The sequence below is a fragment of the Syngnathus scovelli genome, chromosome 2 (genome assembly GCF_024217435.2).
Source record: "Syngnathus scovelli strain Florida chromosome 2, RoL_Ssco_1.2, whole genome shotgun sequence".
Taxonomy (NCBI): Eukaryota; Metazoa; Chordata; class Actinopteri; order Syngnathiformes; family Syngnathidae; genus Syngnathus; species Syngnathus scovelli.
The window spans coordinates 19,927,486-19,951,341 of record NC_090848.1 but is presented as its reverse complement, the minus strand read 5'-3'; the positions used below and the strand labels follow the sequence as shown (position 1 = coordinate 19,951,341).

The 23,856-nt window shown below is 43.4% G+C and overlaps 1 protein-coding gene across 3 annotated transcripts in view; it reads right to left on the bottom strand.

Annotated features, from left to right (window-relative positions):
• casz1 (castor zinc finger 1) overlaps window positions 1-20,118 on the bottom strand; it is a 48,352-nt gene extending 28,234 nt beyond the window's left edge. For 2 of the 3 annotated variants that reach the window (XM_049753973.2, XM_049753974.2), the window contains exons 1-3: window positions 19,949-20,117; window positions 6,220-6,789; window positions 662-1,559 (exon numbers count right to left, since the gene is read on the bottom strand). In XM_049753973.2, coding sequence (XP_049609930.1) covers window positions 662-1,559; window positions 6,220-6,789; window positions 19,949-20,027 — 1,547 coding nt within the window. In that variant the 5' untranslated portion in view covers window positions 20,028-20,117. Of the gene's footprint in view, window positions 1-661; window positions 1,560-6,219; window positions 6,790-19,948 lie in introns of all 3 variants that reach the window. The other variant, XM_049753972.2, reaches the window with a different exon arrangement.
• Window positions 20,119-23,856: the final 3,738 nt, after the last annotated feature.

Sequence of the window (23,856 nt, the reverse complement as noted above, 5' to 3'; positions counted from 1 at the left end):
AGACCCTGAGGGAGGTGCGCCTGAGGGCTCTTGAACGCTGCCTTTGATAGGTCTCACCTAAGCAGAAACGAGATTAAAACTCATCAAACAGTGGTTTGGTACCGCTAGGGCACACATGCCTACCTCTCGTTGGATTGCTTTAAAGCACACTCCTCAGGCAGTGTTGCATGTGCCCCTGTGACTCGCCGCTAGGTTAGCCGTGGCTCCAAAGTAATTAAAGGGAGGGTTGTTACACCCGAGCCAAAATGAACCAAGTCAGTCACTTGCGATGACTGTGCTAAATCAGTCTCCGAGGGGCCTCTACAGCGAGTAAACACTTCATGTGCCTTCGCTACTCATCATGTCGCCGTCCTATTGGGCTCCATGCACTATTTCACACTACAGTGCGGTTGGCTTCCGCGGAGGTAATTACCTTTACGTAGCGCAAACTGACTCGCTGTAGCAGTCACATGTGTGTGTGAAATCACAGGAGCTCCAAGCTGCTTCTTTGAGAACTGTAACCCTGCACCCAGTGTGTTATTTCAAATAGTTGTATTAAATTGTTGAATAACCTTTAGGTGTATGTATTGTTCATCTCATTTTACCGGTCACCTAAGTCAAATGTTGAAGACAAGATTGGCAGAGCATGTTCGTGGAAAGGGGAACATGTGAGCAGACTTACTTAACGGAGGACACGGTGCCAGTGGTGATGGAGTCAGTTTTGGAAAAGCTGGACTTCAGGTAGTCAGATGTGGTGAAGCTTATATGGCCCGTCTGGTCCACGGTGAGTCCCGGTGCAATGCCGGCCCCAGCTGTGCCAATGGTGGGTACACCAGGAGCTCCAGGGTTCCCCGGTGCGGTTGCAAGGATGTTGGGCATGAGCGAGCCTTCGGGATTCCCTGGCATTAGCTTCTGGATTGTTCTGATGTCATATTTGGAAGGGCGGCCACCTTTACCGGTTTTAAAGGCGATGGCGCCGCCCATGTCGGGGCTACCGTCACCTGGTTTGAAAAGGTTCAGGAACTTGACGTTCTCCAGGTCATATTTGGAGGGTCGTTTAAAAGCATTACCATTGGGCTGAATACTCTCCCCCATTTTTAGTTTCTGGATGAAGAAGTCATACTTGGAGGCTCGGGAGGCCATGTTCTGCAAGTGAGAGGGATTAGATGACTGTGCGGCAGCCAATGGAGCTCCTCCTTGTTGCTTGTGATCCAAGCTCGAGGGGAAGATCTGAGCCTCGGCCGCTGGGTGGCCACCGGAGGTCTGGGTCATGGTTGAATTTTTGTCTTGGGACAGTTTTGAATTGAGGTCATCTGGTTTGGGTGGGGAAGCATGCATGGGCCAAGGTAGGTTCTCGCCAGCCTTTAGCTTTCGGATGTACTCTTCATACTTGGAGAAGCGAGCTCGCCGAGAGGCCTCTTCGCTGCTGAGGGATGAGGGGTCTGAGGTAGCGGCTTTGAGCTTGTCAAAGCTGAGCTTCTTGTTTAGCTCATCCCGCATATGATGGTCATCATAGCCGAACATTCCCAAAAACTCGTTCATTGTGTTGGCTGCGTAGTCTCGGAGGGCAGATGCTTCACCTGAAACAATGGGAAGATCATATTTTATATCATATACGTATATACTATCATATACAGGCAAAACCTTGACGACCTCTTCATTAGTCTCCCATCAGTCCAGTATTTTACATCACTAAAACAAAGTTTTAAAATATCATAAAACAAAACTGAAAAGTACATACAGTATATATATCAGGATAAAATACGCAAATATGATTGGATGAACTAAAATACTGGCAAAGTGTTCTCCACAATGGGCTTGGTGTACTTTGTTTTCATTTGACAAACAATCAACAGGCAGTCTGAGGTAGCGCTTTTCCTGTTTTGGTTTCACGTTACGCTGCTGCAGAATTTGCAGGTTGACTTGATCGAGCAAATGCTGAACACAAACCTTGGATATTTTTGAAAGTGCTTATTGTGTTTTGATTCTGGCTAAATCAATTCACGACAAACTGATTTTTTTTTGTGTGAAAATTGATTATGTATTAATTGTTAAATTACAGTAAATGTATAAAAATTATATCCACTGCATTTTCAGAAGAAAGAAATGACTTCCAACTTTTGAAACTGTCAACAAAGTAGTTTTGTAATTGTTCTTTAGGAACGAGCATGTTGGTATTTGACAATGTTGAATGCTATTTATTACTTTGAATCAATTATACAACCTTCAACTTCTTCACTTGTTTATTCATTGCTACACATATTTTGCTAACCCCCACTTCCCCAAAAACTCACTCACGTGTTTTGTGCTTTCTAAAAAGAACAGCATGTTCATGATCCACGATGAGAACTACTACATACGTATGCTCTGGCAATTCCTCGAGGCAGCATTATCCACATTCCTACATAGAATAGTGCTCAACATTTTGTAAAATGTTTTTCTCCAAAGTTCTCATGACTGCCATTACCCATTTAAAAAAGTGCTTTATTACTTTTTCAGCCGCAGAGCACACTTAAGCTGGTCAGAGGTAATACTGCCTACCACTCATGTAATTAATACACAAATATTTCAGCTCCTGTCTCCAATTTCTCCGTTATTGCTAAATGAGTTGCTGTGCTCTGCTTTTCACATCTCCTGCGTAGCATGTAAAATAATCCCCAAATTTCCACCCACTGCTTTGGGGTCGCTCTTCTGCGTGGTGGATCAGTGTGAAAGAGTATCCGGTGGATCGAAAAGGGCATGAAACATTTAAAAGGAATGAATGAAAGAATGAATGAGCTGGCCACACATAATTCCACCAAATGTTTTCACATAAACTTAAACTAGAGTTGCCTCATGTTTCCTTTCACCTTTTTAAATATATTTTTTTTTAGCAGGGGTACAACTGACAACATTTAAATGTGCTTCAATACACATAACTGGACTAAACTTTCACAACAGGTGTGACTGACTTGAGAATGTCAGAATGGACTTTGGTGCTGCTGTATATTTTCAGGTCATTTCAGGACGCAGTGGATCATATATCTCTAAAGTTAGGGTAGACCTGCCTATACCGGTTATAAGACCAGATGGCGCGCCACTGCACTACTTGAGGTATAATAAAACGGTTTCAATCACCATGCATTTTAAATTGCCAATTCGAAAATTAAACATATATCATAATCACTTATGTAAACATCAACCCTGCTATAATTAATCCGTATTGACTTTGAGTCATGTCCTTTTTTTACACCAGTGCAAGTATTGTATAAAAAAAAAAAAACGTATGGAATTTGTGTTGGTGCCAATATGCTTTTTGAAAGCATTTTATTTACTTAAGGTATCATCATTCTGTGAACGAAGAAAAAAATGAGCGAGGAGTGTATATTTAAAGAGGGAGCCATGTGCGCGTGCTATCTGTGTAAGGCAAATGATGTTGGCTTGCAAGGATTAGGGCTGCCACACACAGGCGATAACCTTTTTTTTAAACAGTGCAAATGACTTTTCCCACTCAAGCCCTATTAGACTGACGTTTAACGTTCTATCGATCCTTTCTAACGTGAACATCATGGAAATCTTAATTCATTCATTTTCTTTTACCCACTGAAGGTTCTCTTTAGTGTCACTGGAAAATCGTCCCTATCTTTTCCACTTGAAAATGCTACAAGATGCAGACCTGCCTTGTCTCTATTGGAGACAATTAGGCCACATTTTCCCTCGCAGATATGATAACAGATGGGCATTATATCTCCTTTAGGCAAGCCAAATATGGACATCAGTGTGGCATAGCTGGTCTGCAAACGGGACGAGAGGCAGAGGTGTCGCTGATGATAAAGGTCCACGCCAGAGGCTATATATGGACTAATCTCGAGACGGAACATTTCCAGGCTTGTCACTTTGGAATCATACCGGCACTTGCTTAAAAAAGATATGGATTTTTTTGTCTACATTACATTACGTTACATTTCATACTAACTTAAAGTAACAATATGAATAATTGCCTTATTATTCTTATTTTGATTTTGTTGGTTCATATGAGCATTTCTTATTTCCTGTTGACTGGCATATAAAGACAGGGGCGCTCATTCGACATTGAAATCATCTTGAAAATTATTCAAGAGTTTTGCACTGATAGGAAATCCCGCACGATGCTTCAGCGAGAGGAGTTAAATGTTTTGAAGGTCGCAGTTTCTCTCATTGATCTTGCAATGTTTGTTAATTACATTGTCACTGATGTTGTGAGAGATAATTAAGCCACTATGTTTATATGCATAATTATGTGCACTGCGCATCAGCCTTTGAACGACAGTGGAGAGGGAGAGAAAGAGAGAGGGAGAAAAAAAACCTTTTAATTGTGAGCTGAGCAGAAACACAGAAGTATAGATGCCCTACTTACAATCAACAAAGAACTCTGTTTGAAGGAAACAAAATGAAGTGTTGTAGTAATACTCTTTTAGACACATTTAGTTATATATTGACAGACACTAAGAACAAAAATGAACACCACAGAAGCTTTTTTCTTTTAGCTATGTCTACCAAATTGGCATTTATTTTTAATTTAGTTTTCAACTCTGCAATATTACTTTTTACTGAGCATTCTTACATGATAATTTGTGTTTTAATTAGGACTGTTAGTTTAATTTTTTTGGGAATCATTTTTTCTAGTAATTATGCCATTATGCAATTAAATAATTGGCTAAAATTTTTTTTTTTTCATTAAAGTGTTCTAGGTACCTATTGACAGACCATAAGAACAAAAATGAACACCACAAAGCTTTTTCCTTTTAGATATGTCTACCAAACTAGCATTTTATCTTTGGTTTAGTTTTTAGTTTGCAATATTACATTTTACTGCGCATTCTTAAATGAAAATTTGTATTTTAATTAGGACAGTTGGTTTATAATATTTTAGAATAAATTATTCTAGCAATTATGCCATTATGCAATTAAATAATAGGCTAAAATTCCTTTTTTGCATTAAAGTGTTTTAATTTGTGTTTGAATTAGGACTGTTGGTTTATAATATTTTAGAATAAATTATTCTAGCAATTATGCCATTATGCAATTAAATAATCGGCTAAAATTCGTTTTTTTTTGCATTAAAGTGATTTACAAAATAATGTTTTCCTGTTGAAAACATTTTTATTTATTTGGTGTTGTGTAGTGATTAAAAAAACAATGAGCAAGATCGATGTACTCACCAACCTTTCAGAAAATGTTTTACTTACTGGTTTGGTCGTGGAGATGTTTGGAAAAAAAGGAGATGTTTGAAAATGTCTTATTTTAATTCAACGCAAAAAGGGCGGCTGGCACAGTGGATCGCTGGTTAGCACGTCTGCCTCACAATTTTGACGTATGGGGTTTGAGTTCATCTTCGGCCTGGGGGAATTTGCATGTTCTCTCTATGCCTGCGTGGTTTCCCTCTGGGTGCTTCATTTTCCTCCCACATTCCAAAAACATTTACTGATTACTATTAAACTTACTGTTGGTATATGAAATAGGTTGTTAAAGTAGTAGTTCCTATACAAAAAAAATACCCATGGACGAGATCAATGACATCATTTCTCCTGTGTATCTTCTTTTCGAGTGATTTAAAGAGAGGGCCATGGATGCTATGTTTTGATGATGATTCACGATCACTTGGTAGATAATAATGCTTGCAGAGCATAGCGAAGCTGATGGTGCAGCAGTGGCTAACTTTAGTGAGCTTAGGACAATCAAAGACTCAATATGTAATCCTGAGTGTAATATGAAGCTTAGCCCGGCCCCACCATGTGCTCTTGACCACGCACAGCTGCTACAACTGCCTGGTGTTGTAAGCCTACTCCATTTATGAACTTCTTCATACAGTTTAGCACACACTGACAAGTTCCGATGTTCCCCCTCCAGCAGGCCAGTTGAATCCGTCTTTAGTGTAATAATGTCATTGACTATTCATAATGCAACTCTAGAGTGTCACTCTCCAATGATGGGCACACTTAAGCTTGTGTGCATGTGGCAATCTCTCTCTCTCTCTCTCTCTCTCTCTCTCGCTCTCTCTCTCTCTCGCTCGCTCTCACGCACGCACGCACGCACGCACGCATGCACGCACGCACGCACGCACGCACGCACGCACGCACGCACGCACGCACGCACGCACGCACGCACGCACGCACGCACGCACATGCATTTTGAGCCTTTGCCTCTTAATACCACAAAAAGGAATGTGTGATAGTGAGGGTGCTGAGCCATGTGACTGGAGGATGCTCAGCCCAAATGTACCTGGAGAGGAGAAGGGTGCTTGGCGGCTCGGGGCCTCGCTTGGCGGCATGTAGGCGTCAGGCTTGGAAAGCCTGTCGTCAGCATCTTTGTCGTCGCGGTAACTGCCATCCTGAGAGCCAAGCAAGGGCTCCGCCTCCTCGCCGTTGTTCTCCTCCTCGTCGCTGCAGCCTTTGGGCTGGACCATGTAGACACCTACGGGTGGGGCGTCTTCGTCGTCGCCGTCTTGGAGCTCGTGCTCCTGCTCGTCGCCGCCCTCGAGCGCCGGCGGCTCCTCGCCATACTCGCCATTCACCCACTTTTCGATGGCCTCGCGTCTCTTTTGGTCCTCCTCCAGGCTCTGACTCAAGCTCAGGCTCTCATGGAAGTTGGTCTCATTGTCATCGTAGTGGGAACTGCCGCGCTCGCTGTTTTCAGCTATGCTCTGGTCTCCTTCGGCATTTTGTGAGCTACTGTCGCACACCACCTGGCGGCTCAGCTTGGCACAGATAGCATTGAGTTTTAGGCCACCTTTCCTTTTGGCGGCCATCTTGGGTTTTCCTGAGGTCGTTTCAGTGCATAAACTCCTTTCAGCTGAGGGAGGAGAAGGAAAAGAGTCGATCAGAAGAGTGTCACAATTTGACGGGTGAACCTTGGGGTTCGTTGCAAACCTCACAGTCATAAACAACATTGAATTTCAAATATCACAATGGAAAAACAACGGGCATTGAATGGTAACCGCCGCTATTAATAACCCCTAAAGCACTTAAAAAGAGCACGGGAGTTGAGGACACAGAGATTCTGTACATATCTTTCCAAGTGGCACCTCCACTGGCAGCTCAGGGTGGTGGAAAAAAACAAGGAGAAAAGAGCAGTGGCAGCTGAAACCACAGACAGATATGTATCACCCCCTCCCCACATCCCACTATGCTACTACAGTACAAGCGGGCAACATAATCCTTCACATGACAGAGCTATAGACACACTGAAATGTTATCTTCACTCGCACCTCAAGAGGCTTTGGTCCGGTCTGAAAGAGGGGAACAGGGCATAGCTTTAAAACACGTTGGAAGTGGAGTCAATCAAAGAAATTTATTCTGACTTGGAAAAATCCTTCAAGCTCTTTGACATGGCCAAAATTAAAGTTAATTTTTATTTATTGTATCTTTCAACTAGAAATGATTCACTAATGTGTCAAAATAAAGTTAGATTTGGGCTAGCAATACTCTATTTAATTCTTGTGCGAATGTGTTTTTCCTTGCATTTAAATTTCTTCAATTGTTCTGGAGAAAGTCACTTTGACTCAAAATCAGACAAAGGTATGAAGCATTGGGGCCTCAAATGTAATACATATGAACAAATACTTACGAGCACAAGCGATGATTAAAATGAAATTGCGTAGCGGCTTATGATTAAAAACATGAGCCTCGGTCCTGACTGTGAGACTGATTTGATGTTTGAAGTCTAAGGTGACGGTAGTGCGTCGTGCAAAAAACATGCAGCAAGTTAGCGCGGTTGACATGCGACATGGATGTGCCGTACGGGCCGACTCCCCCTCGGACGGCCTCTCTGAACAATAGAGTGTGATAGAGTGCGCTTTGGGGCGGGAACGGGTGGCATTATTTCAACCCAAGTGGGTCTATCTTTATAACATGTCCTCTGATGAGGCAGGAACAGCTGCCTGTGGCATTCCACATCCCGAGCTACCTTTTTAGGGCAGAAAGTGCACTCTGTTACCTTTCACTTTATTTCCAGAGCCACCAAAGTTCACCTTGCAACGGCATTTTGCAGACTCTGACTCAAGGCCAGATTTTTATCGAGGTTGTAAATAACGACGGAGCGACGCGACGTTCGTGATATTTTTAAAAGTTGTGATCTGTTTTTTTCATTTCACGTAAAGCTCCAGCAGTCGGCTGGAGCAGATATTTATTCTCGTTGTGTTGACTCTGCATCTCGCCTAACATAATATGCGCGCAATTTCACTGGAGAGGAATGCATGATATCATAGGTTGCAAAGTTCTATCTTTAAGACTCAATTGACTTTCTATAACAAGTGCAAGCCACTTCATTTTCCCTCGGCCATAAAACGCAACACAATCACGCGTGAGCCATTGCTGGCATTATGTAAATCACGCCGGCGCAACATAAAATCCTGTTTTCATTTTCTTTTGCAAAGAATCATTAGAGGATATACCATTGGAGGGAGTGTACAAATCACCCCGTCAGCGGACAATGCAAGCGGCGCTCGCCACACATGCTTTCTCAGTTACTGTATTTACATTGCACACTTCCTCAGTGAAACAATGACTCCGGGAATGATGTCGTTTTGAGAGCTGGGGGTGGGGGCAAGTAGCAACGGCACATTACACCAACAAATTAGTGTTAGACAATTGCAAGCAAGGCTGAAAGGGTAACCTTTTAGAGGACAGCAATTTTTTGGGGGAAAAGGAGGGGGGGCATGGGGCGGGGGCTGCTAGAGAAACAAAATCAGCTGGAAAAACTATTAGGAAGTGGAAGACATAAATTTCCAACTTTTTTTACAAGTACACTCCAAGGAAGATTGAGGTCATTTGGGTGTTGCAGTGGAGGTCTTTTTTTCTTTTTACCGTGTTCCGTATTTCATGCTTTAACTACCTATTCCTTTGCATTGCCATCTCTGGATCCTCATAGAAAATGACCCCTGCACAGTTGTTTCTCGCCGTGAGAGACTATTTATGTAAGATTCTCTTTTAACAACAAAGAACGTGAGCAGAACTTACTTAAAAGCCTCCGAGGAGGATGGTGTTAAGGTTGGATGGTTTATAGAAGCTGTCTTCACCATTATTTATGCTGAGGTTTCTGTCCGCAGCGGCTTTTTTTTTTCTTTGCCCTTTGCTTACATTACAGATTGCTATGGTAACACTAAAGCTGTTTACCTCAAGTCGTTTGTGTGCATGATAGCGTACAATGATATCAAATCTAAGGGGACCTACATGAAAGAACAACTTTTCCCTCTGGGAGAGACTCCTCCACCTCCCAGCGAGTCCGCTAAGCGTTCTGCCTTATTAATGAATATCAGGAAGAAAAACAAAGCTGCCGTGCGGATTGGACCGATTTACACTTTGTTTTACTCTTATGTGCTAATTGTCAATGAGCTGACAGCTCAGTCAGGATTGTGAGTTAAAAAAAAGAGGTGGTTTGAAGTCAAACATAACATCTGAACCTAATTTCTCCTACTGCTTATGTTAAGTGTGACACTATTTTTGCTGGAAACAGTGCAGAGCAAAGAACAAGCACCATTTCATGTCTGTATAAGGCCAAAAACTGAAGAAAATGATGGGAAATAATTCAATTTTTTTTAAATGGGCTTGGTTCTGATTCAAGTTGAGTCAGAAAGTTCTTTTTAGGGCCCTGCTTCTTTTCATAGCCGCTTGACACTCTGTGGCGCTGACAGACGACTCCCCAAAGGTCTTATTTTTTTAATCATTTTTTTTTTTTTGTAGGCGCTCTGTTTGCGTGCCAGAATGATATCACACCCAATCAAGTGGCGTTTCAAATCCTAATAACGCTGTTGGAAGTGCATTATCTGTGTGAACGCGAACAGACTGTAATCAAGGCGGCTTTCGAGTAAAGCGTGCCGGAATTTTCATGATGGCTGTGACAAGCGGGGGTCACGGCTTTACCGCTGTCTGGCTTTACATCCGGGTCCAAATCTTTTCCACTGATGGTATAATGGTGAAAAACAAATTCAAAGAAATTACAGGACAGCACACAGAATGTGTCACATCTAAGTTGGCTTTCTTCATCCATTTTGCTAGTACTTTATGCCTTATGTTGTAAATAATTACATGTAGATTTTCTCGTGCGGTGCCGCTATAAAAACCAATGTGCGGACCATAAATCTATAGTATAGTTTGTTTGTGGAGCTGATGAGTTTTATAGTCCGAATAAGAGTGGTAGATGTTGATGTAGACCTACTTTAGTGTCATGAGCACACTAAATGCATTTGGCCCATAAAAACTATTTAAATGTATTTGTTGAAGATTCCTGCTGAGTTCCAATATGAATGATGCAGAGGCAAATAAGTAAGCAATATCTAGACTTAATTAATACAAACAGGGTCTGTGAGATGGAGATTATTTTACATGATGCAACTGAGATTTGCTTTAGCTTATAACTTTATGAACCCTTGGTGGATGAATCAATCAGTGTGTACCTCCTTGAACCTGGGCTGTGTCTTTGAGATATGTGTGTGTGTGTGTGTGTGTGTGTGTGTGTGTGTGTGTGTGTGTGTTATCCAAATTTCAGCGCCCATCACAGGCAGAGTGTTTAAAATTGTTCTCCTGCGCAAGGAAGTCAAGCGGAAAGCCACTGGGGGACGTGCGCCACAGCGCCTGAACCCCAGCATCTGGCCCCTTTTCTCATTTTTATTACACAAGAATAACAATAAGCAAGGTCGTCAACCCCTGTGTGAGATTTTGCTACACTTTTCTAAGAGTCTGTGAAGCTGATGCCGAGAAATTTCCATTTTTCCGCATCCATATTTAATTGAGTTTTGTCCCAGTGGTGCGGAAATGATTTGTTTTTTGCTCTCTGTTCACTTGACTCCTCTTCGGAGTCGCTAACCCTGATTAAGACGTTCCTGTTAATTTCCCAGCGCACACCTTTTTTTTTTGTGCATTAATGGTTCTGATCGTCTAATTAAAACTTCTCAGCTCGGCTGCTGATCACCGCTCGTTGTGCCTCTGACCTGAAGTTTTAATTGCCGCATCAGAAGCGATAATAATTTTGAGGTTCTGATGATTAAAAACAATGCCATTGCCAACTAGATGATAGATGAAGATTTGGGGGTGGGCACATCACGGGGAAAGTTTATGTGAAGTGGGGATTGAGAGAAGAGGCTGTAAAGAAGGGTGTGTACTTCCAGGCAGATTACAACTGGAGGTAGAAGGGCTGGCAGAGCATATTGAGCCGTGCCAGCCCACCTGAGCCTCAGCGTCTTCCTGAAGGAACCGCTTTAGTTGGTGCTGGGACAGCGCTCCCCAACTCGAATGTAAATCTGCTCACATTGGCGCTCCCTGGTTGACGGGGTGTTTCTGTTTCCTTTTATGAAAGAAGATAATAGCAGAGTAGACACATTGATCCCAAATATGACTGAGCAGAAAGAGTCAGAAGAACAGAAGAGGTGGGAGCCTGCACGCGGCTGTGGAAAACTTCCATCACTATCAATTTGTAACAATTTGTTCCCTTTCAGGTATCGAATGGATTTTTGAGGTTCCACTGCAGGATCGATGCATGCGTGCAGGTGTGCAGCGACACGAACATGGGTCAGAAAATCTTCTTGGCACACCCCTCCCCTCACACAAATCTATTTTATTATTAATCAGGTGCTCGCACATCTGCCTGCTTATTTTTCTTTTTTTGTTCTATGAGCTATCAAGAAAGCACTTACTGCTTTCAATCCAGAATGTGACCTTGTTCTCTATGTGCCATCTTTCCAAAAGGGCTACCCTTGAATGGCCCATTTGGACGCTTTCATATTGGCACCGTCTACGAGCTATTGTCACACACAAGCCTTCGAGCTAAGTGGCATGCTCCCGTCATGTCGCCACAAAACACAAACACGACGTTACGAGGCAAAAGCGGACGCTAAAGTAAGAAAGGCGCACTGGACGACGGCCGAAGAAAACAATTGAAGTGCGGAGGGAAAAGGAAAAGATGTTGAACTTGAGGACAAATACGCCCTGGGGCTTGATCACAAACAGTGTAATTATGGTCTTTTCCAGAGCAGAGGACAAGCAGCCGAAAGTGGTTTGAGGGCAATGAAAGGATCTGACATGAGTGACAAGACCCATTGTGGCAGCCACGCACCAAAAAAAACCCCAAATTGTATTCAGTTTGCTGCTTTGAGTAATTCACCGGGCACATGGCTAACTTGTTAATATTGTATGCCAAGTCTGGACCCGCAGCTGGAAGCGCGGGATGACTTGGCTTTTAGGTGTTTCAATTTCACGAGTCTAGCCTTTAAATAAATACACAATTGGCACACACGGTTCAGAAGCTTTTGCTGAGAATAGCGAGAGTAATTTATTCTTGCAGCTTTGTTTTAGGCCTCAGCTTCCACGTTCACGTTCAAGACGTTCACAGGGGTGCAATTCGATAAACCGAGCGCCGCGGTAAATGATCAGAAAACTTGTGTGTGTGTGTGTGTTTGTCCCATGGCTGCAGCGTGTGGCACGGCAGCAAGGCATCGTGGGTAGTACAGTGGAGAAGGGGGCTCAGCGATGCACCTCTCAAGGGTCCTTCAGCTAATATCTGTACAGATTAACTGCTTCACTTGTAGTTTGGTCACGGGGATCTCGCTTTGTCTTTGTGGCTTGTTGAGAGTGAGATGATGCCTGTTTATGTGTGTGTGTGTGTGTGTGTGTGTGTGTGTGTGTGTGTGTGTGTGTGTGTGTGTGTGTGTGTGCGTGCGCGTGCGTGTGCATGTGTGTGTGTGTGTGTGTGTGTGTGTGTGTGTGTGTGTGTGAGTGAGAGAGTTCAGAATTGTTACACACTTTTTGTTTGTATGCAAAAGACAATTACCCGCTGGTCAAAGAGGTCAGATGCTGTAGACTGACGTGTCACTGCACGTCGTAATCTTTTGGGGTCATATTTAATTCAGCACAATCCGGAGATACACTGCTGAGTAAGTCAAACTACACACAAACACACACGCAAACACACACAGTGTCAATCCTCCAGGGTAAACTCAGCACATGCCGCTCCATTAGTTATCAATTAAATCTTGAAATCTCCACCTGGCATCACGCTCACAACAATGAAGATGACACACACAAACACACACACACACACCATCACCACAGCTCTCAACAGGAGGTTGAGAATCTTTTGTATGACGGCATGTGAGCGAGCGAATGAGGATAGCGCATCGGTGTGTGTCAATGTGTGTTGGTGGGGGCAGCACTTTTGTCCATGAGGTTAACCTTGATGTAAGGCCCTGTCAGGCCAAATAATGTCAATCAATGACACACAAGCCCTAATGTGGGGCCTAAAAAGCCGGCTGTTTAGATCTTTAGACATGCCCTCTTTCACCAGCATATGAATGGCATTACAAGGAAATGAGCTGTGGCATTCCTCTAATAAGAGGCTTAAGACATTTTGACAGCATATAAGGCACTCTGACATAAAATAAATAAATAAATAAAATCCCTGATGCCGGGCTCTAAAAAGAGAGGAGAGGGTTTCATAGCTACTGTAACTTTTCTTTATCCCCTCACATGTGCCTGAGGACTGACTTTATTGATGTCCAAGGTTACCTTTCAATTTTGTTTTTCTACTTCTTGTTGACCTCCATCATCATCCCCTGACATAGCAGACTTTACTTTCCCAATAGACAAAAGAAAAATGTCTTTCCAGACATTTAGTATCATTACCTGCCTTTACAATTCTTGCTCTTTTCTTCTGAACTTCAGATTTAACAGTTGTCTGTTAACATGTCACCCTGTTCAATCTCACTTCTCTATCTCACATCCATAAAATGATACAGAACAAACTTTGCCGATGCTTGATTAAAATTTGATGCAACTCGCTTCTTTGTAGGACTGCGGGAGGAAGTGAAGAGAAAGAGTCTTCCTGCTTGTGGGATTTCATAGACCTACTCATTGATACTTCATTTGTTTTCTTGCAAGCAGGATGCAAGCGACAGTAGTAAGTCTGAGATGTCAGTAGGATATGACTGTTGCGCATGCATACATGTGTGGCTGGGGACGAGTGTATGATGTGCTGCTGCTGTGCATACTCACCGGCCACAGTATTTACAGACGTGACAAATATTTGTCTTTTACAAATAGAATAGTGTCAGAGAGTTATTATTGTGGGTTCAGTTTGCAATGGTTTAAAGCTACAGGTCATATTTTGCACACTCTCAAACAAACCGCATCATCATTTGGGTGGAAAAAAAAGATCACTTTTTGAAAGACCTTCAGTAGGAAGTGGAATCAAACATGGCAGTTTTCACCTGAAACAGGAACAATGTTGTTTCTGGGAGTTCAATCGAATGAGGGATGCGCAGTGACTGTGTTTGAAGGTGTGATAAAACAATCCTTTCAAAAGGGGTTTGGGAAAAAAATAAAAATAAAAAATGAAACAAACAGGGCTGTGTGATGGTTACCTATTTTGGTAAACTGAACGAAGTGCTGTTAAGTTGACTCAAACAAATAAATTAGCTTTTTATAAAAACCACTGAAACTACTTTAGCATTCTACACCAAACCAACTTTGTTTCCTGCATCTTCATGACACTTGAGAGAAGCCGCTCACTATAAGCTGTCACACGCAACAACAACTGACGCTTTTCAGACCGCGCAATACTGAAGGCTTAAAATATAGTTTGACTTGAACTCGCGACGGCAAAAGCCGTAGCGACGAACACTGGCTTGCAGCATCCAGCTGCCCGTTTTACATTTCTGCAACATTCATATTCCTCTTATTATTATTTTAAAGTGAAAACGGATACTCCGTTGAAGTGCAAATCTGATGAATTACAGGAGCAGATTGCTGCTATTAATTATTAAAAGGTATTTTATAAATATTCAGGTCTGTCATGCATCTAATAATGAACGCTTTAGAGGAGGTTACTTCCCGTGTGCATCCTAATGTGTCAGAAAGATCACTTTTAATCACGTTTGTGTCAGCGAGCGGCGGGTTGGGTGAAAAAAAAAATTAAATCAAGAAAACCTAACTGCTTTCTGTACTGATGACAGCCTCTCGCTGTTTGCTCATTTCACACGGTGCCCCTGCAATTCTTCTGCGACTGGCCCATCTGAGAAGATGCTCAACACCTTTCAGCTCCTCTTCTCTGATTTGAATGGAGAATAATGCATTGGCAGCACTCTACCTTCTGGACACACCTAGTCCCACTGCTACTGCTGCCATATGCTGTCTTGATACATATTCATTACACTTTCTCCTGTGTTGCTGTGCGATGAGGCTTAAATGAGGAGTGCCTCAGAACTTCAAATGGAAGAGGAGGTGGAAAAAAAAGAGGAAAAGGTGCAGCACGTCGAAAGTTTCACTTGTTCCATCCCTGAACACTTTGCTCCATTCTTTGCGCCTCTCTTCTGCAAAGAGCGCACACACTCGGAGCCTTGTCGGTTGCGTGCTTTTCCCCAAAGGTCTTCAAGAAACGGTGACTGTCACTGCGGGGGCCTACATTATTAACACGTTGCTCAAGTATAGCCGGGCTAAAAAATGAATGGCATCTTTTATATGTTGTCATCAAGTATTGTCCTCGAGTGAAAAATATGTTTGACATTATAGGTTTAAACAGGTTGATGGCCAATCACAGCACTCAAGTATTTATCATGTATAATTACTTAAATGCAAAGAAATAAGCCTAGCCTGCTTTTAAACCACAGGCATACTTTAGTTAGAGGTTACACTATTGAATGTTACAGATTAAAAGACACTGCGCAATACACCTAAGCACTGGATCAGAAGGCTACAGAAACATGCACACACACAAACACACGCACGTATGCATACATGTAGCGCTCCAAGATTAACACAGTCAGAGCTGCAGTGATACCCCATCATTATGTGCACACGGGGCCCTCCTTCGTAGCATGCCTGACTCGCTGTCCTCTCCACTGCTTCTCCATGGAGGTAGTAATTACTAAAGTTAACATTTCTCGTTTCACCGGTCCTCCGACAAAGACTCACTTCCACCATTATTTCGTCTTTTTTTTTTTTTTTGACACAACTAAAGTGTTTGATGGCAGCACCTGTTAGCGCAAATGAGTGTGCGTGTGTGTGCGCAATGTCATTGTATCATTATGAGATTACTTGCTGGCCAGCTGGTGTGCAATAAAATACACCGCGTGCTATCCCTGATCCAGATCAGTCCTCTGGGTGGACAAGAGCAGAGTGAACCATGATGCGTCACCGCACAATTTGCTCTACTGTACAATGTTGGTTTACAGGCTGGGATCACAGCGAGGCTCCATCCTGCAAGTCCTTTTTTTCATTTCCAACAATTCTTCAACTCGTTGCCTTTCTTCTCCTCTCCCGGCGGAACTTTGGCGTTATCAAAGGTGATCGCTTGCTAAGACGCATTTTCTCAAACGTCTTCTTACGCCAGCCATTTCCCTTGCCGCTCTGGGGTAAACGTCACTCATAAAACAGAAGGGAAGATTTGATAGCGAGATCAAAAAGGGAGGAAGGACAGCAAAGAGAGATGGGAGATGGGGGGAGAAAAAGACAAACGCAAGCCTCCTCCCCCATCCACCAACAAGTGCTGAGGGTAATATCTCTAAGCAAGGACCGTGTTTTCAAACGCAAATACAACAAACTGCCACGAGACATCAAAATGGGCGATTTTGACTTCAGAGGGTCTTTAGATGCTTCAGGAGATGTCAGAGTCGGGCCTTTGGGACAGAACAGTGAGAACAGAAGGCGCCAGGAGGCATTTAACCAATACAGGAACCCTACCAGAAGGAAAGAAAGTCTCCTCCCAACCTGCCAACTGCTACCAGCCCAGTTTGCGCTACAGTTTGGTACAGTATTGTTTTCTCTAGTCAAAAGTTATTAAGGGTCTTGACATAACAAATGCCACCACGTTTTTTTCTGCCGTCCTTCTGTTAGGATTCCAGCCAGCATGGAAAGGACCTCAACGGACTGCAAAAGTTGTTTGTGTTTCTAATTTGCAAACAGCCCTAAAACATTTGACTTGATGTCAATGACTTTATGTAAATGATGCCACTATCGTCATATGGACTACACACCCCTCAGTGGAAACACAAGTCAGATCAGGATTCAGCGTTGAAAACCATACAGCGGAAAACTGAACTTATCTCTGGCTCTGGTGAACTGTGACTTCAGATGCGCAGTAAATAACCCACCTGAGCGCTCTTGTTAGCTGAAAACAAATAATCAACAAATCCTATCTGCTGCTGGGTACCTATTATTTATCAAACTGCAGGAATAGTGACATTGTATTTCTTACAACAGGTACCGGGACGCTCCGGGACGCTCCGGGACGCTCCGGGACGTTCATTCTCTGTGCGTTCGACTGACTTTGAAGGAGATTAGGCTGGCTCATATTCAAATGGCCATTTCTTGTAAAACGCACCACACGAGTGGGCCGAGGAGATGATCAGAGCCGCCCGGTGAGGCAGCAGTTGGAGGAGATCGCGTCTCGTATAAATCAGCTTAAGGGAAGAAAAAGAGAGGGAGAGACTGAGGTAAAAGGACAAGCAAGCATTGGCTCTGCTATATGAGTTTAGTTAGCTGGAGAGTTAGCGCGTGAGTTATGACGAGCAAACGGCTGAGGGACGCTGTATTTATGTGGGGACTGAGTGAGTGTTAAATCCCCAGTACGAAATAAAGTTGTCCCTGAGCGAAAAGGGGAAACATTTCACTCAGTCACTCAGTAGAGGCTTGAAAGAAAAAAAAAAAGTGTACTATGCTTCTTTCTACAGGAAGCCTTATTTCCCAAATTTGTTTTTTGCTTAAAACTGCCATAGATCACATCCAAGTGAATTGAATTCCAAAATTTGAATAGAGAGGTAATGTCCCCCTTGTGAATAATATTTCTGGAAGTCGTGAGCCAAGAAAAAGATAATGAATCAAAAACTGCATCTCGAGGCTGACTGAGAAATTGGGCTAAGTGGGGCAGCCAAAGCACACAGTGCACTTGTTGCAGTGCAAAAGGTCGTCCAAGAGAGGTTTTCCACTGTGGTTTCAAGAGGAAGCGTCTTTTTTTGAATTTTATTTTTTTTACCTCTTATTATTTGAGGTTACCCTGTACATTATATAATATACGTGACACCAATGTAGCAGTGTTTTTTCCTGAATTGTATTTCCACATAGTAAAGTTGCTTTTGAAGTTGAGTTCAAAAGCCAGACAAGGCACGTGGCCAACGGAAAAGAAAGAGCCTCACTTTGCACTTTGTGCACATCTCAAATCCAAGTCACCCCTCCTGCACAGCCCCGGCAGCAGTAATAACAATTATGACTAAAAAAGGCTATATTTTTACATTAACTTAAAAGGCTATATCTGTTTTTCCCTTTTTTTCTTCCCCTCTAGCCTGTGCGGCCTCACTTACCCTAAGTATCTTCATAAATCACCGGTTACTGTTAACATGTACTCCACAATTCAGTCATCAATCTCCTACCAGGTCAGAGTGAAAACAGAGGGGGAAATGTCTGCTTAGTACAATGTCTCTCTGGTGAATGCAGCTACCACCACCCACTGCTCAAACACACACACACATAAAGTTAAATAACAAACACGCGCCGGCGCACGGCAACCAGAGCGGCCCTGTGGGACACGGGTGGGGTTTCAAAATCGTCATGGTAACACAATCCAAATTCAATTCTGACTTCACCTCTCACTCGGGAAGCTGCTGTCTTATCCATCTATCTATTTATTTATCCACTTATTTACTTAAGACAAATAAACGCGATCCTAAAAGTTCACCGACTTGTGCCTGCTCCTCATCTTGACTTACGAGGACCACGGTGTGCCAAGGTGGACGCCCAAGGGGCCGCATGTAAATCTGTGTTTGCGCTCAATGATGCCGTGTTTATTTAAGCAAAAGAAAATAGAATTGTCCGCGAGGAGGATTCGCTCCCCTTCACGACGGCGCGGACAGTACTCTTGAGCCTCAGACAGTGTTTACATGTGCAGAGTGGAAAATCCCTCAGATGACAAACCTCTCCATCACAACATCTGCTTCTCAACCGCCAAATCAATTTCCACACTGCAAATTATTTCAATGTCGTGTCCGAAAAAAACAAAACAAAAAAAAACACATCTGCACTTGACATTAGAGCAACGGGGATATAAGGTGCTTTTGAATCATTTCCCTTTTTAGCCTGTGCAACGGTGTACTTAGGCCATGTATTGATGTAGCCTTTAATCATTGCCACTGCTTGAATAGGGGCTTCATAAAATATCAAATGCATTTGCAATAAAGTGAAATAATATATCATTAGTGGTGGGCAGAGTAGTAATCCTTTACTTGAGCAGAAACCCAGCACGTTAAAATCTTTTATTTGAGGTCAAACTCCTAAAAAGGCAGAATAAATGTAAAGTGCTGTGTATTCAAAACGACATTTAACTGGCTGCTTGAATTTACAATTTATTTTACCGGTTCCTTATTAATTTGTAACACTTAAAAAGTTTTGTCCCCTCTCTGGTATCTGTGCTGCTGTATTGTCCAGGTCAGTCTTGGACACTAAATTTCAATCTCAATAACTCAATTCTAAATATAAAAAAACTCAATCATAAATGAAAACATAAATTAAAGTGATTAAAGTTTTTTTTTTAATAACATAACAACACTGCAAAAAAAGTTCTCCCGTTGTAAAATGTTTCACCTACGGAGGGTTTGCACAAGTTATTTAACATGTGACTTCTGAAGAAACCAGAAAACCTACTTTTGAACAGTAATGAAAGTTTGTTCCTTTGCAGAAGGGGAGAACTTTTGAACAAAGTTGCATGTCTGTCAATATAAATCACGCTCTAAATGCAAAAATGCATCGTCATCATTATGAAGAGAGCGATTCCAAACTAACATTGACACCTGTTCTCTACACACTTCCACGCCATCATTGACAGCTGCAAGTAGTAGCCCGGCGGTTCACTTCGAGGTAACTATGTGTGTGTGTTTTGCCTGTGCGTGTGTGTTTTGGGGGGGGTGGGGGGGGGGGGGGGGGGGTGGGGGGGGGGTGGGGGGGTTGGGTGGTGGGTAGGTGTGTGAGAGTCTTACCTGGCAGCAGACCGCCCTCCACGCTCTGCCTCACCTCTCCCTCCTGCCCTGGAAGGATTCTCTCCACAAAACAAGGCATTTTCTCCTCAACTGCTCAGCACCGAGGCTCAGCTCTCTCTCTCCCTCCCTCTCTCCTTCACACTCTTCTCCTCTTTCCTACTCTGTACTCCCCCCCCCCCCCCCCCCCCCCCCTCCTCCTCTGAGCACAGATGTCGCTGCTGTGCAAGTTTACCCACTTTACCAGTAGGGGTCCTTCATAGAGATTCTCCAACCAACAGACATATGAGGCACACACACTTACACACACAGTCCCCCCCACACACACCAAACACACACAAGCACACACACACACAGGAAGAGAAAGCCACTTAACGGACACCCCCTGTCACTGCCACAAAGAACCCTGTGCTGAACAGCATGACCTGCGTTAGTGTGTCGGCTTGTGTGTGTGTGTCTGTGTGCGTGTGCATGCGCGTGTGTGCACGTGTGTATGTGCGTGTGTGTGTGTAGGTGTGTGTGTTTGTGTGAGGGAGAGGGCGAGCGAGCGAGTGAGAGGGAGAGAGAGAGAGAGAGAGAGAGAGAGAGAGAGAGAGAGAGAGAGAGAGAGAGAGAGAGAGAGAGAGAGAGAGAGGTGTAAAGTGGGTGATTTGAACAGCGAGTTGGCCCTCAAAGTGTGTGATTTGAACAGCAAGTTGGCCATCAGCCGTTTCTGGTTCTGTCCTGCCTTGGCTCTTGGCCCCTCAAGTGTGGTGGTCTCTCTCTCTCTCCCCCCCCCCCCCCCCCCCCGATCCCCCCCCCACACACACACTAAAGCTGAGCTACAGTGCAACACCGGCTGCTGAAAGGGGAGGGGGGGGGGGGGGTGTTGTGGGGGTTTCTGGACTCACAAATTTCCACTCAAACACAACACAGGCTATCAACTGTTTTCTGCTGCTGTTAACAGTGATAACACTTGCTTTGTGCTCTGTGTGTGCGTATGTATGTGTGTGGTGGGTGTGCGCACATGTGCACAAACACACAAACACACGCCGACTCTCATCTTTCAACTTTAACGGGAGTTTATTTATTTATTTATTTTCAAAAAAAATATAGAAAGCAGTGCTCATTGACACTGGCATGTTAGATTTGAAGGCTCTCAGCTAGTTTGCGGTGGGGAATTTCTAGTTTCTCTCCTACTTGAGGGTCACTTTTCACATTGTAATATCAATACTGGAGCATATGAGCTGTCCCACTGAAGAGTGCCATCTCTTGTGTTTGTCTTCAAATAACGGCACAATCCCCAGCGGATAAGAAGTTGGAATGTGACTGTCAAGAGTTTAAACAAGGCCGTGTCGGTGCGCTGCATCTTGTTAACGCTAAATTTAACGTGTTTGTTTTAAAAACATCATGCAGGGGAAGGAACAAAATGATTGTTTAAAACTCGACAAAGGAGTGTGATGTCTCATTAGCAGCAGAATGGCACAGCGCATTTGTCAGATTCTTCTTTGGAGATAAGAAAGCACTGAGATTAACATAGGCTGGAACTTTATCCTGCCCATATTCTCATACATTGATTTATTTTATCAAATATTGCTCAACTACTAAAGATGGTTTATAATGCAGAAAGTGCTGATCGCATCAAGTTGTCTCACCATTAAAATATCACAAGTGTTATTATCAGGTCAAAGTTTGTGTGAGGACTTGTTTTTCTATTTATTGCTACCAAGAACAGGATAAGGTATCTGCAGTCAAGATGTGATATCCTGGACGTGTGCTCATTTGAACAAAGGGTGGATCAACTTTATTTGAATCAAACGAAGCCCTCTAATGACACAAAAATTGAGGCTCAACCCCTTGTGAAAACAGCAGGACGCGGATGTTTGAATTAAGTACGTACTTGCAAATCTTGTTTTGCAGGCAAGGCTGAAAAACAAACAGCTTTTTAGCCAAACGACAGAAAATAATTGCTTTTTATCTCCAAATACTGCACACTGGGGAAGGAGAAGGCAGAGGCAGTATTAGGTGATGGAGGAGTAGCACAAGAACAAGTAAAACCTGCCTTAAATAGACTACAAATGAAGTCACTTAACACCCACTCGCCTCCCTCGCCACTCTCTGCTCTGTGTCTTCAACAAAAAAAGTCTGTTTGACTACCTCGCACTCAGGTTTATGCTTGTCTTTTGCTCTTGCTTTTTTTTCATCCCTCTTCTAAACAGCCACCTTGCCTGTCACGGCGCAGGAACAGGCATATTCCCCTTAAATTGCTCCTTTTGACAAGTGATCTGTAAATAAAGCCGGATTTTCAACTTCCCGCCGTCTGTCGCTGGCGCACTTTCTCCCCGCTCTGATCCTTGCCTCTTTCCAAAAAAACTCCACGCCGGAGACATCAAGGTCTCCCTGTGACCCATCCCCCTGTGAATGCACACACAAACAATCATAGGCGCACATTTAGCTCATACACCCCCCCTTCGCCCCCAACTCCATTCCCCATGCCTCTATAAAAACACAAATATGCTATAACTCAGCCAGCGCTGCCACATAGCCTCCCCATCTTGCCCCACACCGAATGGAGGGTGTTGGAGAGGTGGGGGTGGGGGGGCAGGCCTTTCGGGAAGGTCACCAACAAATGGTTTTCCGATTCACTGCCCCTGAAATAATTTTGTGTATTAAAACCTGAATCTGCACTTTCTGGCCTGAAAGCTTTTCTAATTATTGCAGTGTCCTTGGGACAGACACAGATCCTTCACACGCCGGGGGAAACAAGCTATAGAGCAAGCACTAGAGCCTCAAACACCCCCTCGGCCACCCTCCCTCCCTCTCTCTCCCTCCCGCCCTCCGTCTATCCCTCCGTCTCCCCCACCTTCCTCTCCCCGCTTTACAGCCGACCCCCTCCCTCCCCAATCTGTTTTCAAAGCGTGTCTGTCCTTTATTAAATTGTTTTCTTTTCCACATTATCAGTTGCCATGGAGACCCCATCTCTCGGATTATTTGAATTTCATTATATCTATTGATTTGGGAGCATTTCATCTTTTTTATTGTTTTTCTGTCAATTTTCGAAACGAATAACCATCTAATTTGCGTCAGCGCTGATTATGTTCGTCCCTCAATAGAGGTCGGCAGCTGCGCCGGGGAAACAAATCAATGGAAAAACATCATAAAACTCGAAAGTACAATCAACTGGGATATGGGTGACATTCCGTGGTTGCTGAAACGAAGTCATCAAAAAATATATACTTTTTTTTCTCTCCTAGCGTCTCTGCATGTGCGTGCGGGGGTGTAGCGAAGAGGACACATATGTGCCGGGCCGGATATATTACGATATCACACTGTGGTAAATTTCCATACTGATAGCAGCCCCTCCCTGCCAGAGTAAAACGAAAAAAAAATGCTTACTGTATCTAAATAATTTATGCAATTTTAGCATTTATATATAAATTTTTTAATAAGCTGCTTGGAGCAAAGTGGCCATTAACAAAACACACAGCTGTCCAATGGGCTAAGCCCAGCAGATCAATTGCGCTTTTTATGACATGATAAAATGCTTTTAAAGCAATTTACGCAAATATGGAAAAAATGACTTCATGTGCTTCATTTATTCATAAGCACGTGGATTAGAAAGGAAAAGTAAAAGTCTTACAATGGCAAGACAGAAGTGATCGTCCCGGTCCTAACTGGAACGGACTTGCTGCCCTCTCCACAAGGACATAAAGTTTCATTACTGATGCACGCAGTCAAAGGCAATTTAGCAAACACAGTGTGCAAAACAAAACATCAGCATATTGCAAGTGTTCTTGTATTAAGCGGACCTTGCATGTTGTTTTCCAATTTTTATTCATTTTTGTGGGGCAGGGTGTCGGGTGATAGATTTTTTTTCCCTCCCCCTGCCCGGTGTCACCCTGACCCAAAGCCAAGGGGGGGGGGGGGGGGGG